Source organism: Gossypium arboreum, chromosome 5 (genome assembly GCF_025698485.1).
Source record: "Gossypium arboreum isolate Shixiya-1 chromosome 5, ASM2569848v2, whole genome shotgun sequence".
Classification (NCBI taxonomy): Eukaryota; Viridiplantae; Streptophyta; class Magnoliopsida; order Malvales; family Malvaceae; genus Gossypium; species Gossypium arboreum.
In genome coordinates, this window is record NC_069074.1 from 11,705,128 (window position 1) to 11,722,661 (window position 17,534).

General features: G+C 32.5%; 1 protein-coding gene across 3 annotated transcripts; it reads left to right on the forward strand.

Annotated features, from left to right (window-relative positions):
• Positions 1-8,267: 8,267 nt before the first annotated feature.
• Positions 8,268-12,423, forward strand: LOC108453776 (uncharacterized). 3 transcript variants are annotated; one of them, XM_053028972.1, is made up of 7 exons: positions 8,268-8,391; positions 8,975-9,367; positions 9,460-9,512; positions 10,220-10,257; positions 10,450-10,768; positions 11,102-11,415; positions 11,535-12,423. In XM_053028972.1, exons 2-7 carry the CDS (start codon positions 9,304-9,306, stop codon positions 12,121-12,123), a joined length of 1,377 nt encoding a protein of 458 aa, XP_052884932.1. In that variant the 5' UTR covers positions 8,268-8,391; positions 8,975-9,303; the 3' UTR covers positions 12,124-12,423. The 3 variants fall into 3 exon arrangements, with proteins under 3 accessions (XP_052884932.1, XP_017607556.1, XP_052884933.1); XM_017752067.2 differs by having other exon boundaries at positions 8,387-8,666; XM_053028973.1 differs by lacking the exon at positions 8,268-8,391 and adding an exon at positions 8,398-8,666 and having other exon boundaries at positions 8,920-9,367.
• The last annotated feature ends 5,111 nt before the right edge of the window (positions 12,424-17,534 follow it).

The window sequence follows — 17,534 nt, forward strand, 5'->3', positions numbered from 1 at the left end:
AACTTTCTTTTCTGACTTTTGACACTGATCGTCAAATTGACTCGAATCTAAGGTATGCTCTTCTACTTGTTAATGGGCACTAATCTAATATATTGATTATCAAATTGTCGCTTAGAGCTCGTTAGCTAAACTTTTTAAGAAAAATAACTTAACAACCTAGTGATTTAAATAATAATTTTTAAATAGTTAGTGACTTAAAGGAAACTTTCAAATAATTTAATGAACATTTTATAATTTTTTTTAAGATAAATAATCAAAACGTAAACTTACTAATTGTTTGATGACATTAGATGTAATTAACTTGATGCATTTTGTTGAAGATTTGACAATTCTTACAACGTAATCCAGATTAATTAAGTTATGTTATAGAATGTTATATAAATTTTCATTTTAAATTATATTATATAAATTCTTTACGTGTCATTTAATGGTTAAATTAACGGTTTCAATACATCATCGATAGCTTGAAATATAATTAAATTAATTTAAAATTTAAATTTATAATCAGTAAGAGATATTCAATTTTATATTAAAACGATGATTGTGACATAAATAAGGGTATGCAGTTTTATATTAAAATGATGATTGTGACATAAAATTTAGGTTAAGATCTTAAATATTCAGTTAGATTTTCTTGCAAGTAATATAAAGTTGAGCAGTTAATTGTCAAAATGTTCATTTTATAAAATAAAAAAAATCTATTATTATATTTATCTTTTCGTTTTGGTGTTTATGGATTGAGTTTGGAAATAGATTAAAATATTTTTGAATTCCCATAAAATGAAAGTAAGTTAGAAAATAATAAAATTTATATTTGATAATGCTGTTTAATATTTAAGTCAATGAAATAATTTTATAACAAAATAAGTAAAGAAGTAAGGTTATAAGAAATAAGATGATAGAAAAAACATGGCTCGTGAGTGAAAATTATTGATTAATCTCAATTTGCAACAAATAAGTTAGTAGTGTTGGACAAATAGCTTGAATGGTATTATGAATGGAAAACGAATGATTATTTATTGAATTTACAGAATATTTAATGAATAAATATTATAAAAGATAAAGACATTATGAGAATAAAAATAATATAATTTGTAGAAAAATAAAAGAAATCATTATCGATATATTAAAATTAATTATTTTAATATTTTGACTCAATTCCACGTCACAAGATAAAAGGTGTTTTTTCTTTTGAAGTTTGGCCCATGTGCTAGACATCCCCACACGCCTAAAAAACACGAGCAAGAAAGGATAAACAATGTGGTCCATTGGATTGGAGTCGCTTTGGGCTGGTTAATGCTTATTTGTACATTTCAAAACACAAGCCTTTTTTCTTTTTCGGATATCTCACAAGATTTATTAATTTTAAATACCACAATAAATCAAGTTTGGGATGTAATAACAAAAAGAGAAATAAAATTTTAATTTGCAATCAAATTTCAGTTGTGAGGATTGCGTATGGTTTAGTTTAATGGATTTTTTTTAAATTTTTGAATCCTTGATGATAATTCGATTTAAATTTCAATTTTGTCATACTAATTTATTTGAGTTTTAGATTTTTTTTATGAATTGAAATTTTTAATTTTTTATATTATTTGGTAAGTTTTTAATTTTTAAAATTTTAATTTTTTCCAAAGAATAATAATATTCAATAACTATTATATAATATTAATATTTTAAAAATTTTGTAGCATTTTAAAATAAAATTTTGATATATGAACTTTGATCCAGTGCATACACATAAAGCTTTAATTTTAATTTAATTATACAAATTTAAAGAAATAAAAATATTAATTTATTTTTATATTCGATAAATATAATTATTTGGGCATGCAAAATATAAACATAAAATAATATTATATCAATAATTATGTTAATAATTTGTGAGAATTAAGTCAAATTAAAATTTCACATATAAATTCATACAAAATTAAAAATTTATTTAAAAATATACGTTAAACCAAAATTTATAAATAAATTTAAATTTATAAATTTATAAATTAAATAAAAAATCAAATTCAATATAATCCAAATAACGACAATTTTATAAATTAAAAGAAACATTTTAAGACAGCATTAATTCAAATCAATTTTCGTCTTCTCTTGTCTTTTCTCATCTCTACTTATAAGTTATCACTTTCACTTCCCAAAGAAATAATTAAAATAAGAAATAAAATTTAGCAAAACGTGGGTGGGCGTGTTTCGGAGACGTCAATTCCGTTTATCTACTTCATTGAATTTGTGGGCCCTACCTACAAAAATCTACTTAATTCTATCATTTTCCTTTTCAATTTGTTTTGTGAATTTAAATTAGCGGTAGAATACGAATGCGTTAATATTTAATTTTATTACTACTGTTATTTTTATATTAATTACAATTAAATATATCGTCAATTTAAATTTACCATTAAACTGTTAGAGTTTAAGTAAAATTTATTTATTTATTTAAATCTAAATCAGTCACACTATCAATGGTAACAATTGAACTAATGTTGAATGGATTATGGTTTTCCTTTTTGGGTACAAACTTATATTATGTTATAAAAAACTCCATAAAGCTTTATCGCTGAAAGAAAAAGCAACTATAAACTCGATATAGTAATAGTAGTTTAAGCCCCAGTCCTCTTGGCTGGCATTAATTTGCAATTATATATAACTATTTTAATAGCTTAATTTACGTATTAATACTTAAATTATATTCTTTTCTTCTATTTTAGGACCAATTTTGTTTTAGTAATAACTGGCATTTAAGTTATTTTTTTTTAATAATTTCGTTAGTTAAATTGTTAAGTCTATTTAAAAAAAAGCTTAATTAACAAATTTGTACCTAAATTATGCATTTCCTTATTTTGATACCTAAACATTTTTTTTGTTACAAGTGATATTTAAGTTACTTTTTTCCCTATATTTATTAATTAAGTGTTAGTTAAATCGTTAAGTCAATTTTAAAAAATATATTAAAATTAACATGTGGTAAAAAACAAAAATATTATTTTCTCTTTTATATATATTGTTTTTATTTTTTCTTTATTTAGAACTGGATTGATGGTTGAATCGTTTAGGGTTTGATCAGTTATTCTAGTTTGATTAAATATTATTAAAATTCATAAAAAATTAAAATTAAAAATATATAAAGTTGGTTCAATTAGTTTTTAGCTTAGTTCAAGTGACATGTCTTGGATTACAAGTCAAACGGTTCAATTCCTATCCGAATTGGTTCTGATTGATGAAATTAATTGCTAGCATCTTGACCTTATAAAGGCAAATTTCGAGCATCACTGGTATTGTCATACATTATAAAAAAAAGAGGAAAAATAAAGAGAAAAATAACGTAAAAGAAAAATAAAATAAATTTAAAAATATTTTTTAAAGTTTATATGATGTGATAAATTATTATTGATCAATTTTTTAACAAATATAATATTTTGTATAAAAATAATAATAGAAAAATAGTTTAGGTGCCACTTGTAACAAAAAATATGTTTAGATACAAAAAAATGCATAGCTTAAATACTAATTTAAGCCTATATAAGCCACAGCTAAAGTTGTAAAACTAAAAGCTTGAATCCCACTTGTAAATAATCCAAAGAAACATGACAAGTATTAAGGATGACTAAAGGTACTAAAGAAACAAGAACAACAATTACTAATTTGTCAACTAATATGTTGAAACATTTTTAATATATATATATATATATAATGTTTTAGTAGTTGTAAATAAAAAGTTATAAGTGATTAAAAGTTATGTCACTTGGTTATTATATGTCTAAAATATATATCAAAAGTTTATTTCTATTCTCCAACTATTTATTATATTCCTAGAATGTTTTATAAGCAATTACTGTAGAATTTTATAGAAATTGATATTTTACTATGCTCGCTCAATGCTAAGTAAATTATTTTTCGTAAGTGCAAAACATGACAATCATTAAACTTCATTGTATTCTCAAAGTTTATTTAGAAATAACTTTTTGTATACCATAATATATATGGAGTGAATACAATCTTAAAAAAGTAACATGCATATAAGTCTTGAAGTATTTTTCTTAATTTTTTTATTTTTATCCCCATACACTAATATAATATATTCCTAAAAGATTTAATAATTTAAATAACTTGAGAAAGAAAAACAATTTAAATAACACTTGTTACAAAAAAAATTAAATATCAAATTGAAAAAGAAGAAGTTAGTCGTTAGTTGAGCCTATTTTAAATTTGAGTGAAGGTTATGAATTGAGTATTATACATAAACTAGTAATTTTTGAATAATATGGTGGAATATTCAACTTTAATGTTAAATAAAATGCTTTAGGCTCTGAACAAAACCCTCCTTAAGCCCCTTCCCATTGTAAGCATCGAACATAACGTTTCTTTGAATGAAACAAAACAAAAGGATAAATTTTTAGTGAACTCTTATGATCCTAGTGAAAGAATACTTTTTTTTTTTTTTTTTGGGGGGGGGTCTAGACTCTAGAGTACTCCGAGACACCATTGCAGCTTTTCATCGTTATCAGTTATCAGGTCGAGATTTTTTTAATTACATTCAAAGTCCTTGACCTCCTCTTTCACCTCTTCTTTCTTGATAGTTTGTGCATTTATCTTTTCAAATACCCTTTTCTTTACCAATCTCATCCTTTTTTTTCTCCGATCTAATAAACTGGCTGTTGGATCGATGTCAAATTTTGTCCATAGACCCCTTCTAACAATGATCTTCGTCCCACCGTTGGGATTTTGAAAACGTAATCGGCAACCACTCCGACTAGCCATAGCAGTTTTGTTGGGTTAAAAGGTCCTTCAGCTCTTTTAAAGCTTCCATGGCAATCGATTATTTGGCTGTCGGTTGCCACTCTTACTTTCGCTTTGTTCACCAGACCCTTTTTTTTTTTTCTGCAAGTAGAGACTTGATTCGAAATAATAAAGTCATTGGCCTTGGGTTATGCCTTCCTCTTCCCTGACCCCTATTAGAGGCTATTTCCGAGCGATGCTGACTGGCTTACTTGGGCGGTCTTTATGTTAGTTTGTTTTATTTGGGCCTTGGTCTTCGCTTGAGGGTGAAGACTAGGCATTTTTGCTGAGGCGGTGAAGACTCTTTCCATCAAACTTATGATGGCTCCTTTTTTTAGTATATTATGAGCTTCCTCACAATTGTTGTTTCATATCAGTAGAACGGTTCTGTCGCCACAAGAAAAATGGTGGCTTTGCTCATTTTGGTGGTTTGCCCACCTTGCTTTGATTGTCTACCGATCAAAGTTTCAGCTTGGGTCCTCTTTTGCTTCTTTTTTGTCAACGATAAAAGCTTGATTGAAGTGAAGGTTACCTCTATTCGGTTCAATTCGGGTTTTACGATTACTGGCCTCTAGGCCTTTATTTTACATATTATACGAAAGCTTTGGCTCTTGATTGCTGGTAATCCTCTTTCACTTGTCAAAGTTTTTTTTTGAACAAAATACATATATCTCGAAAAAGGGGCGGAAATTAGAAAAAGCAAATTCAATAAAGGATTGTATATCGGACAAAAGAATAGGATCATATTTCATATCACCTTGTTTGTAAACAAAAGGCAAACCATCTATGATAGAATATGTACAGGGTCCCTCTCCTCTCTAAGAATGAATCAGGGTTAGCATGTTAGGCTAGGCCCTAATCTAAAAGTTGATCAAATATAGCCAAAACTCTCACAAACTGCCGTTCTAAGCTCCAAATAAAGTGGATTCTCGACCCATTTTCCAAGTCTTTTAGCCAAAGAAAGCAAGGAAGCAGTGAGAAAATTCCTTTCAGGCGCTACGCTAATCCTGCAAAGAGGGCAAGTGGGACGAACTCTGAGCCATGAATCGATGCAGTCAAGATGAAAACTATGGTGGCATATTGGTAACGACCGGAGCTTTTCCCCTTTGCAGACCTTGCTGAGGCAAACCACGCATTTAACTTCATGGCCGCTTCCGCTACCTCCAAACCATCGTTTCGACACTTTTTGGTAAACACAGAGGCTGCTGGCAACGAGGGAAGCCATGAAAATCAGCAAGATTATCGGGAGCATCTTGGCTGATCACCAGGGTGATGGAGTTGGAAATTCAATTACCTCTACAAAAGCTTCAAATTCAAGCAAGTTTGCTTCGCTTGCAATAGGAGAAGGAGAATTTATTTGTTGTGGGTCGGAGTCAAATTTTGGCTCCTCCTGTCACTTGGAATGGTAACCAGGCTGACGGTTGACTGCCCCCATATGGTCAATACGTTAAGGAGACTGGCTGGAATATCGTTACCGTGTAAAATATTGTCTGCTATTTACCGGCGGCTAAATATTTAGAGATTTTCAATTATATGACCAAATTATAATAAAAGTTAAAAGTGAAAACGTGCTACTATAATTACTGCCGCAGCTTCCCATGTCTGTCTGAAGCAAGAAGACGTCAAATAATTATAAAGAACCAATCTTTTCTTTTTTGTTGATTTTATTCCTTTAAAAATAATATCTAACAAGTTTAAAATTGCATGCATAAAAGGGAAATAAACCATTCTAGAAGACTTACGTATGTGATTAATATATGACAATTTTAAATTTAATAATAACCTAGGTTTAAAATTATGAAATAAAACTAGATTATTAAGAACTTTGAATGAAAAATCTAGAATATTCAAAATCATCTTATATTACTTATTTATTTGACCTTAGATTTTAGATTTTACTCAGAATTTTCTTGAGGGGTTGGAATGAAAGTTCATATTGTTAATGGTTCATTTGTTTATTAATTTATAAGTTGGAAGGGAAATTTCCTTTCATCTTTTCTTATTAGAACAGAAAATCCATGCTAGACAATAAAAATTTGCTTAGACAATTAAAACTTCTAAGCCTACACTACATAATCAGACCAAAAGGATTAGTCCTTTTTTTATATACAGATATAACTAATAATAACACGCTTCTCAAAAACCAAACTAGCAGTAGCACGAGTTAAATGATCAGAAAAATGCAACTTATGCAGAAGAGTAATAAACACTCAACTTTTTTTTCTTTTCTGGTCACAAAGAAGGATTTGATTTCATAAGATCAAAGATAACAGAAACAAACTCCCAAAGAGGAAGAGAAGAGCCATCAAAGTGGTCTGAAACTACAAGAGGGCATCCCCTAAAACAAAAGATATAAACAGATCAGGGGCGGGTTTCAGCTCATGATCCCGTCTACCCTAAGGTCCTCCAATTTCACTGACCAGGTTGATCAAGAACCCCTTTTTCCACTATATTCTGTTCAGAGCAGGGAGGTAGAGCAATACCTCAGATTTTCCCATCCGCGTTTGCAATTGTCCAATTACCCGGATTGTCTTCTACTATACTAATCATCGGCCCAAAAGGTCTTTAACAACGGGTTTGAATCGGAAAAAAACCGAGGGAAAGGAAAGAGAGTTGAGAATGATTTACTTTTCTTTGTTTTTATTTTAATTTGAGAAAAAAATGAGAGGATATTTAAAATACACTTTTTTTTCTTTCTAGTATTTTACAATTAACTCTTTATTTTTTTTAAATATTAACTCTTTATTGCTTTAAACTGTTAAAAATTTGAACTTTGAAGTTAAAAACAAGTATCAATTTTTTTTTATGGTATAATTAGATTTTATATTTTAGTTATCATCTCTTTATTTTAAAAAAAATTGTAACAATCTTATTTTGATTTTCTATTTTGTAAATTACTAGGAGTATTTAATTTTAAATTTGTTTGATATATATATTGAATTATTAGATCTCAATATTTTAGGTATCATTAGATTATATTTTTAGATTATTATCTCTTTATTTTATTTTTAAATTTTAACAATCTTATTTTATTTTTATTTTGTTAGATTACTATGAATCCTTAATTTGTAATTTGGTTAAAATGGTGTTTGTAATTTAATCAATAAAGTCTGTTTTAAACAAGAATATGTCGATATATTATTGGTTAACATTTTAACTATGAAATTTATGCAGAATATTTGTATTTTTAATTTAATTATATATTATTTATGTAAAAATAAAATTGAAAAATAATTCAATCCCTTTCCTTTCCAAAGTTGAACCAAACAAGATAGATTTTAACTATCCAAACAAACAATAAATATATATTTTCTCTTCTTTTCCTTCCCTTTGCTTATATTTATCCGCACTCTTCCAAAATACTAGCATACAAAAGAGTAAGATGATCAGAAACATTGACCTGTAATAAACTTATTTAAGGGCCTTACGACTGGTTTAGTATGAAATCGAACCAAAACTCTGGGCTCAAGAAATGGTGGGTGCGGGTGTAACTTAACCCACCAATTTCCAAGGCCCTTTAATATCAATCCCGGCCTTTCATTTGAAAATAGAGGCTGAACCTGAAGACGTTATCCAAACCCAGTACCTGCAAATATCAAACAAATTGTATGTAGTAGAGAATTCTACGACTATCTCTTCTTAATTAACTTCTGTGTGGCTCTCTCTGCTTCTCGTTCTTTTGTTTTTCTCTTTTGTGTGTGCTCTTCCTCCGCATCCAAGTTTCTCTCTGAGCCACGCTCTTTACACTTATGTTATTCTGATAGTATCACCACTTTTGGTTACTGAAATGCGGGCATCTCAAGTGTGCTATTATTTTTTGTTAAGTTTATAAGTCCCGAGTCTGATTCTTTGGGCTGAATGAACCTCCATGCCTTTACTAGGTACACTTTTTTTATTTTCCCCATTGTTTTGCTTTGGTTTCCATAGATTTTATTGCTTCTGAAAGTTTATAAGAAGAAAAATTTCAGATTTTTTTGTCGTGTTCAGCTTCAATTTGAATTTTTGGAATTTGTGTGGATTTTGTGTGGTTAGGGTGTTAATGATTTTTCTTGTTATTATTTGCCCCTGTTCTGGTTCACTTCATCTGAATAAATATGGACTGTTTTTCTTGTGTTTATGATTTTTTTTCACCAGCTTTCTGCTGAGAATTAACTACGAGCATCTTTATTGTGCTTGACTGCGTGAATAGATATTGCCAGCGCTCAACCTTCCTTGCAAGGTCCTCTGGTTCCAGTGAGGGTTCAAACCCTTTTTTATGGGCAGCTGTTATCAAATCCATGGAAATCCTCTAAATTGCCAAAAAGGGTCAATTTTAGTGTGGGACACCTGGAGAATCCAAGTGGAAGACTTCAGATTAGGGCTGTTGCTACCCTTGAACCCAAGTGCTCTGTTCCAAAAGAAGACCAACCTAATAAATCACAGCTTGGTGGTGATTCAAGTCGTCCGTCAACTCGGCTTGAGTCCTTGAAGTCCGGAGACTCAGATGAAGAACCGGACGAAAGAGAAAAGTTAAGACGGATGAGAATTTCTAAAGCAAATAAAGGAAACACACCATGGAATAAAGGCAGGAAGCACAGTGCCGGTAAATGACCTGGGTTCTTTAATCAGTCCCTTTCTATTTTAATTAGTGCATTCTTGACTTGTTACCATAAATGCATATATATTTGTCTGCAGAGACCCTTCAGCGGATAAGGGAGAGAACAAGGCTTGCAATGCAGAATCCTAAGGTGATGTCATGTAAGAATTTTTTATGTTATCACAGGGATTGAACTTTGTATGTTTTATTTGCATAGCATGAAACCAAATATATCGGGAAACCCTTTTCCAGCAATTAAGTTATTATCTGGTACTTGTTAATTAACTGGTCCAAGCAATTCCTTTTACCATCATAATCCCATTATGGATGGATGATGGACTAATATCCATTTGGTTTGTGGACGCTAGTTAAGCATAGAAACCAAAAGTAAACAATTGAATTTGAATCTGAAGTTCATTTTGGTTAGATCTATACTCCTAGAAGGTCCCTTCCATCTTTTTATTTTGTATGTTCTATGACTGCAATATTTCATTATAGATTTAAGAAGTGACATGAAACCTCCATAGCATAAAAGGGCTAGTTGCTGTAATTTTTCATCTTCCTTTAGCAGCTAAGTTGTTTGAAAAGTCGGTTGCTTGTTTACATTGTGGAATTGGGAATGTTTCTTTCTAATGACTTTATCATTTAGATCGTTTCTCGGGCAATATTTTCTGGTAAAACAAGGTAACCTTTGAGGAGAAAGCATTTCAAATAACTTTTCATTTTCTATGAAGAAAGGGAAACGAGCTACTTGAATGGGAGATTAATTGTGCTATATTTTCTTGATCGTATATCATCATATATAGTTGCTTCAGAGTTTCTTACATTTCTTACTCTAATGTAAATTTCACAATGCAGGTCAGAATGAAGTTGGTTAACCTTGGACATACTCAGAGGTGGGTACTTTGTTACTATGGTTTCGCTTTTTTTTTATCTTCCTCTATTATTTCTTGTCACTCCAGTCATTCAGAGTTCTGATATATGTTCTGAACCTTGTATTTCAGTTTTCAATTACCATATATCAAACTTCTAAAAGTTCTTTATGGATTTTTCTACCTTGTTAATATTTCATCATGATGATCCTACAGCAAAGAGACGAGAGAAAAAATTGGAACTGGAGTACGAATGGGATGGGAAAAGCGCCGTGAGAAGTTGATGGTGCAGGAAACCTGCCATTTTGAGTGGATGAACTTGATTGCTGAAGCTTCCAGGAAAGGCTATCTTGGTGAGGAAGAGCTACAGTGGGATTCATACAAGGTGCTAGATGAGCAATTGGCAAAGGAGTGGTTGGAAAGTGTTGAGCAAAGGAAAACGATGCCTAGACCAAAAGGTAGCAAGAGAGCACCAAAATCACTTGAACAAAGAAGGAAAATTGCAGCAGCCATTGCAGCCAAATGGGCTGATCCTGTAAGTGCCTTGCATAGCTTTTTTGCCTTCAGCAGTGAAATTATGGCATTGATAAAGATCAGAATTTTTTGGAGTTGAGTGTAAAATTGATATAATTGACACCCAAGTCTCAACCTTCGTTGGATTCATTATGAACTCCATTGTTTAGCTAATCTTGGTTCCCTGCACCACCATGTAGCCACCTTCAGTTAACTGAATTGTTATGGACTGTAAGAATACCTAAAATCGACTCAATACAGCTGATGCAGTTCATACTGATTTTAATGCTGACAAGATATCCTTATAGCTTTGCATCTGAATGTTGGTTTTCATTTACTGCTATTTCCCGAATAGGATTACCGTGAGAGAGTTTGCTCTGGCTTGGCAAAATTTCATGGCATATCAGATGGAGCTGAAAGAAAACCGAAGAGGAAGCCAACAACTAGTTCCCAGTTTAGGCAGAGTCATTCAAAGAAGAAAGCTAATGAAACTAACTATTCTACTACTAGTGTGACTATAAGCCCAATCGAGCGGTTAAGGATGTGTAGAAGAAATAAACCACTTTATAAGGATCCTATGGCAAGTTCCAAGCTTGAGATGTTAAAGAACATCAGAGCACAAAGAGCTGCTGAAGAATTGAAGAAAACTGAAGCTGTTGAAGGAGCAAGGTTAGTCTTTGCTTATATTCTTCAAGTATATAACATGAGGACTAGCTACGTTACCATGCATCATTCTATAGGTTGCTAAGTCACTGCATAACTTAATGATCACATGTGTGACACTGCAGACTTTTAATTGCTGAAGCTGAGAAGGCTGCAAAAGCCCTTGAGATTGCTGCAATGAAGAGCCCTGTTGCTCAAGCTTCACTCATTGAAACCAGAAAGCTTATAGCAGAAGCAATTCAATCAATCGAATCGATAGAGGGAGGATTTGTTACATCCAATGAGAATGGTGGATATATTTCTGTTGATTCAGCTGAACCAGTTGGTCAGGTTGATAAGAAAATGCAGTCAGAAAAAAGTACTTTGAGTCAATCCGACCAGAAGGAAGTGAATGGGAACCAATTCCTTTCATTAAGTAAGAACGAGGATTTCAATTTCCATAACTTCATGTTCCCAAGGATAGTGAACGGTGACAGTGATGAGCAACTTACTTCTCCAAGCTTGAATAATTATAGCTTATCAACGCTCGACTTTCAAAGTTTGATTAAGGAGTCTGATTCACCAAAGCAATTCAACCAGTTGGAAACAAATAGGATTATCAATGGAACCAAAGTTGAGCTGAAGGACAGTAACGTGGCTTCTAAAGCAGTTGCTGCTGTAACCAAGAAATGGGTTCATGGTAGGTTTGTTGAAGTGACTGAAGAAGCTTCATAAATATCATAAACTAAGACAGGGATCTTCATCTGAGCATCTTAAATATATTGAGCGATATATTGCAAATGTATTATTACGCGAGAGAGTCCAACAAGCTTTCAAGAATCGGCTTAGGTAATTCCACTGCCTTAGTGGAGTGGATACCCTATTATCAGCTATATATATATTTAATGTTTGAAATTTACTCTGTTGTCAGCCTATATTTGACATTTGCGTTTATTACTGCGGCACTTGAAGCACAGATGTATATTTCAGTACTTCATTCAAATTCTAATATTAAATTAGTCGTAGAAAAGGTAATACTGCCTAATTTGTTACAATTATGAGTGTTGTGAACTTGAATCTGTAGGTTTCGAGTTTCTACGGCAATCTGTACCGTTTATATGCACATTCTCAAAGGCTACCTGTTATGCAGGATTTATTGCATGGGAACACGGACCAGGAAAATGAAATTACAACTTATAAAGGGGATGATATAACCCTTTTTTTCCCCCCTAAATTTCAACCATGGTAGTGTTTGTTTTTTAATACAAGCGCAGCTTCACTTGTTACAGTCAAGTTGGGTCTTCACTCGGGAATCGATCTTTTTCTCCACCTCGTTCTTCCTGATCTTTTTTAACTTTTTTCCCTTTCTTGATATCCCGTTCTACTTCCTCCTCCTACCAAAATTTCGGCGCCTTGTCATAAATACGTTCCACAACTAACGACTGTTATTTAACAAGGTTTGGTAGATTAATAAAAGCATAAATAGAATAAAGGGACTTACCCGGATCTTTTCACTAATAGGCCGCCATGGACAGCAGCTCGGTCTGATCTTTTGACGGTAAAGAAGCGTAATCCACCTTGTTCCTGCTTCTGCTTCCACACCTCTCTCCACCATCTACAATTAGCCCCAAGCCTGCCTTCATTTACTATAATGACAAATTTCCTTAACCTCAAAACTTGTTTCCTCCTACCCCTGCCATATTTGCATCTTTTTAACCCTTCATGTTCCAATAACTCATTGCCCCACGTGCAAAGACAGACGTTATGTCACGTTTTATGCTTTGCTACGCGGCTCTCTCTCTCCCTCTTTCCGAGGTGGTGCGGGGCGGTGGAAAATATTTTGAAATGTCGTTGATAAAAACTATTAATATGGTTAATCAAGAATAAGGTAGTATTGCTGAAGCACTAACTGAATTAATGAAAAGAAAAGAAATCAATAATTAACATGCGTTGATCCAAAGACGTGGATGGAGTATTATAGAAGGCTTGGGAGAAGGAAGTAGGGTCGACAGAGAATGTGTTAGACGATGTACCGGTGCATGTGTATGGGGTTTGGAGAGATATTCAAGGGGAATACTTGTATCTTCATTTGATTTGAGAGGTTTATACTTGTATCTTCATTTGATTTGAGAGGTTTTCATTTAATGGAAATCGTTCTTTAGGCTTACTATGTGACTTGATGTGATATGGATGAAGACATGATCTCTCTGGATCCCATTGAATTTCAGTCTGAAGAAGAGCTTTATAAAGATCGTATTGATTTTATCAAAGAAAGACAGGATTAACTGAGGCTATTCAAACAGGCACGGGTCAACTAAACGGTATTCCTATAGCAATCGGGGTTATGGATTTTCAGTTTATGGGGGAGAGTATGGGATTCGTAGTAGGCGAGAAAATCACCCTTTTGATCGAATAGGCTACCAATAATTTTTTACCTCTTATTCTAGTGTGTGCTTCCGGAGGAGCACGCATGCAAGAAGGAAGTTTGAGCTTGATGCAAATGGCTAAAATATCTTCCACTTTATATGATTATCAATCAAATAAAAAGTTATTTTATGTATCAATTCTTACATCTCCTACTACTGGTGGAGTGACTGCGAGTTTTGGTATGTTGGGGAATATCATTATTGCTGAACCCAATGCCTATATTGCATTTGCGGGTAAAAGAGTAATTGAGCAACAACCCAACAAAAAGATGGATTATAATAGAACAAAGGATGTCGAGCAAAAAGCACCTTCATTTCTACATAACGAAAAGTGGTGAGTTTTGACATCCACAGCTGATCATGTCCTTCAAGTCGCACGTTGCTTTCTACCACATCGTTTCAAACGAAGTTTTACCATAACATTCCTCTAGTTTGGAGCATTGATTCAATTATGGAATCATGAATAGTCATTGGTTCAGTCGATACATAGTAATCTATCTATACTTTCTATATGAAATCAATTTCCTTCTATATGCTATATGAAATAAATAAATAATTTAGGAAGAAAAAGATATTACTAATGAGTAAACCTCTAGCAACAAGATAAAAAGCGAATTTTTCCTTCGTGAAATGAAATTGAATTTGGAGAGACAAATAAAACGAATTTTATCTTCCTCTATTATGTATGTATATAGAATTTAAATAGAGAAAAATAGAATAGAAATATAGAGTTTTGCATCTTTCTATATCTCCGGAAATTCAATTTTACTAATAATCCTCGTTCTTGGATCGGATTCTAACGAATCGAATCTTTCGACAATTTGTAATAAACTCTTTCTTTATTAAATTCAAAACTGCAAAATCCGATCCAATTTATCGTAATCGATTAGTTAACATGTTGGTTAACCGTATTCAAACACGAAAAAAAATCATTGGCTTATCAAATTATCTATCGAGCCTTGAAAAGATTCAACAAAAGATGAAACAAATCCACTATCTGCTTTTACGTCCAAGCAATATGTGGAGTAACTCCGATATAGCAAAGAAAAGCAAGACGTAGGCGGATCGACTCATCAAGTTCCTATTGAAATAGGATCCACACAAGGAAAAGCATTTGCCATTCGTTGGTTATTAGGGCATCCCGAAAACCCCGGTCGAAATATGGCTTTCAAATTAAGTTCGAATTAGTGGATGCACCGCCATGTCAAGGCGGAAGCTGCGGTTCGAGCCCGTCAATCCCGACGGATAAAATTTTTAAATACATCAATTGATCCTCCGTTTTTCACAAAGGGATACAAATGATGAAATTTCATTCCCAACGATATCTTTATCTTTTTTTTTATTTTTCCTTTCTCTTTTTGTTGGGGTTTATTTGGAAACTATTTGTAAACGGTGAAAGTGGAAAAGCGATGATGATACATCATCGATGATTGTACAAAGAAGGCGGTAGATTTTCGAAAAGAAAGGGTGGAAAAGAATATATAGAAATAAAGGAAAGGAATTCTTTTGATTGGACCAGCATCACTTTTTGTATTCGTGTGGATAAAAGATCTTCCTATGTTATACTATTCAATTCTCGACGGTGAATCGATTTGATAGCCTAGATATTGTTATTCATGATATTGATCCGATTCGATGTCATTGAAATGTAAGTCATTGCATTGAATTTACAAGCGACAAATTTATCATCTCTATGGGATTAAATCCGAGTTATTATGTAAGTAAAAAAACAATGAAATTATGGAAGTAAATATTCTCGCATTTATTGCTACAAATATTGTTCATTGGGTTTTTCTAAACGAACTGGATGCTTCATTTTTCGGTCCAACCAAGCCAACCATAAATCATTCTAATTGAAAATATTAATCTGGATACCCCCAAAAAATGAAATGGATCTCTAATTGCACTTCACGCTACAAATTTTGATAATTCAATGAATCTTTTTGGTAAACAGAGGATATCTCGATCGGGCGAGAGAACGGGGAATCCCATATGACCCAATATATTTGACAAGTCGCACTATACGTCAACCCAAATCGCATCTTCCTCTCTCGGATTTGAAAAGGAACTTTTGGAACACCAATAGGCATTAAAGGAAAGAAAAGAATTAAATACTATATTTCACTTTGATCCGAAGCGTAATAATGGTCTTAATAATATTGGCCTCATATTTTATACATAGATAGAATAAGGCCATAAAATAAAGAAAGACAGAATGAATGAAAGAGAATTCTTACCAATAGGTCCTTTGAATGATGAACAAATTGGGATGCGTTCATTCATAAAAATAGGATCAACCCCATTGCGTATTGATACTTATCGGTATAGAATAGATCCGCTTCTCTTTTTCTTCGAGTAATTCTTCCCTTAATTACTAATGGAATAGAACAAATATTAATCCTTTCTCCGAAAGAATCCACCCAAAAGGGAGGTATTCCAATGCAATAAAGTTACATAGTGTCTATTTTTCGTTGATAAAGGGTATTTCCATGGGTTTGCCTTGGTATCGTGTTCATACTTGTCGTATTGAATGATCCCGCCGCTTGCTTTCTGCTCATATAATGCATACGGCTTTGGTTGTTTGGTTGGGCGGTTCAATGGCTCTATATGAATTAGCCGCTTTTGATCCCTCCGATCCAATTTAATAAAGAAAGAGTTCGTGTCCAAAATCATGATATTTTTTTTTAATTGATTCAATTTAAAAAGACCTAAAGTTAGGATTTATCAATCGGTAATGTTGCTCCAATACCCAACCAAAGGGCTACTGCAGTACCAATCAAAAAAGCGGTTGTCGCCATCGACGACGAAATGGATTTTGGAATTTATTAACATTTTTCAAAACGGTATCATTAATAATCCTGCAGTCTTGAAACCATTAAAAGAACACCCAATAACTTGTTAGGTAATGTGACGAAGTATTTGAAATACAGGAAAGAAATACCATTCAGGTAATATTTCCAAAGGAGTTGCAAAGAGTAATAGGGTATACTATTTGACAGGAGCCACAATCTTTTGTTAGGGGGTTTTGCTTGGTGCAGCCATGGTCTCATAGGTATGGTGTTCGGTGATGCTCACTTCCTGGTGAAGATTTACCTAATGGAGTATGCGTAAGTCAAGTGGCTGTGTAATTACTAAAAAGGTATATTTGTTATAGGGTCTAGGTTCAATCCCATCAATAGTAACCATATATGTTTAAATAGTTCATCTAAATCTCACATTCTCGCGTGCAGTCGCTATCTTTTTAATTTGCGCTTCTTCAAACACAAACTTTTGATAAAATCGAAAAATAAAATTCTCCATCGAAATAATAAAATTCTCCATCTGATATGCTGGCTGGCATTTTACAAACTCCTACCAAAGAGTTGACCTTAGACACTAAACCGTCATCAAAATTGACAGATAAAACTCCATAAAAAATAATACCAACTCATTGAAAGATTCACCAGCTTTCAAATGAAACACGTGGCATACGCTTCCCTCAACAAGGAGGAAACACTCCGCCCAAATAATGGGTGGGCAAGGCAGTATTTGAACGTTCTCTAGTTCCTTTGTTGTTGGATCATTTAATATGTAACCTCTTTGGCTGTTGAAATCTTTTCCTGACAAGAAAAAGACTATTTTGTCCATTAGCAAGGTTAAAACCTCTGTCAAACATCTCATTCTTTTGGAACTTGTCTCGCTCATTGCAGGCTTTCCAGGCGGATCCAATGTTTCCTAGAG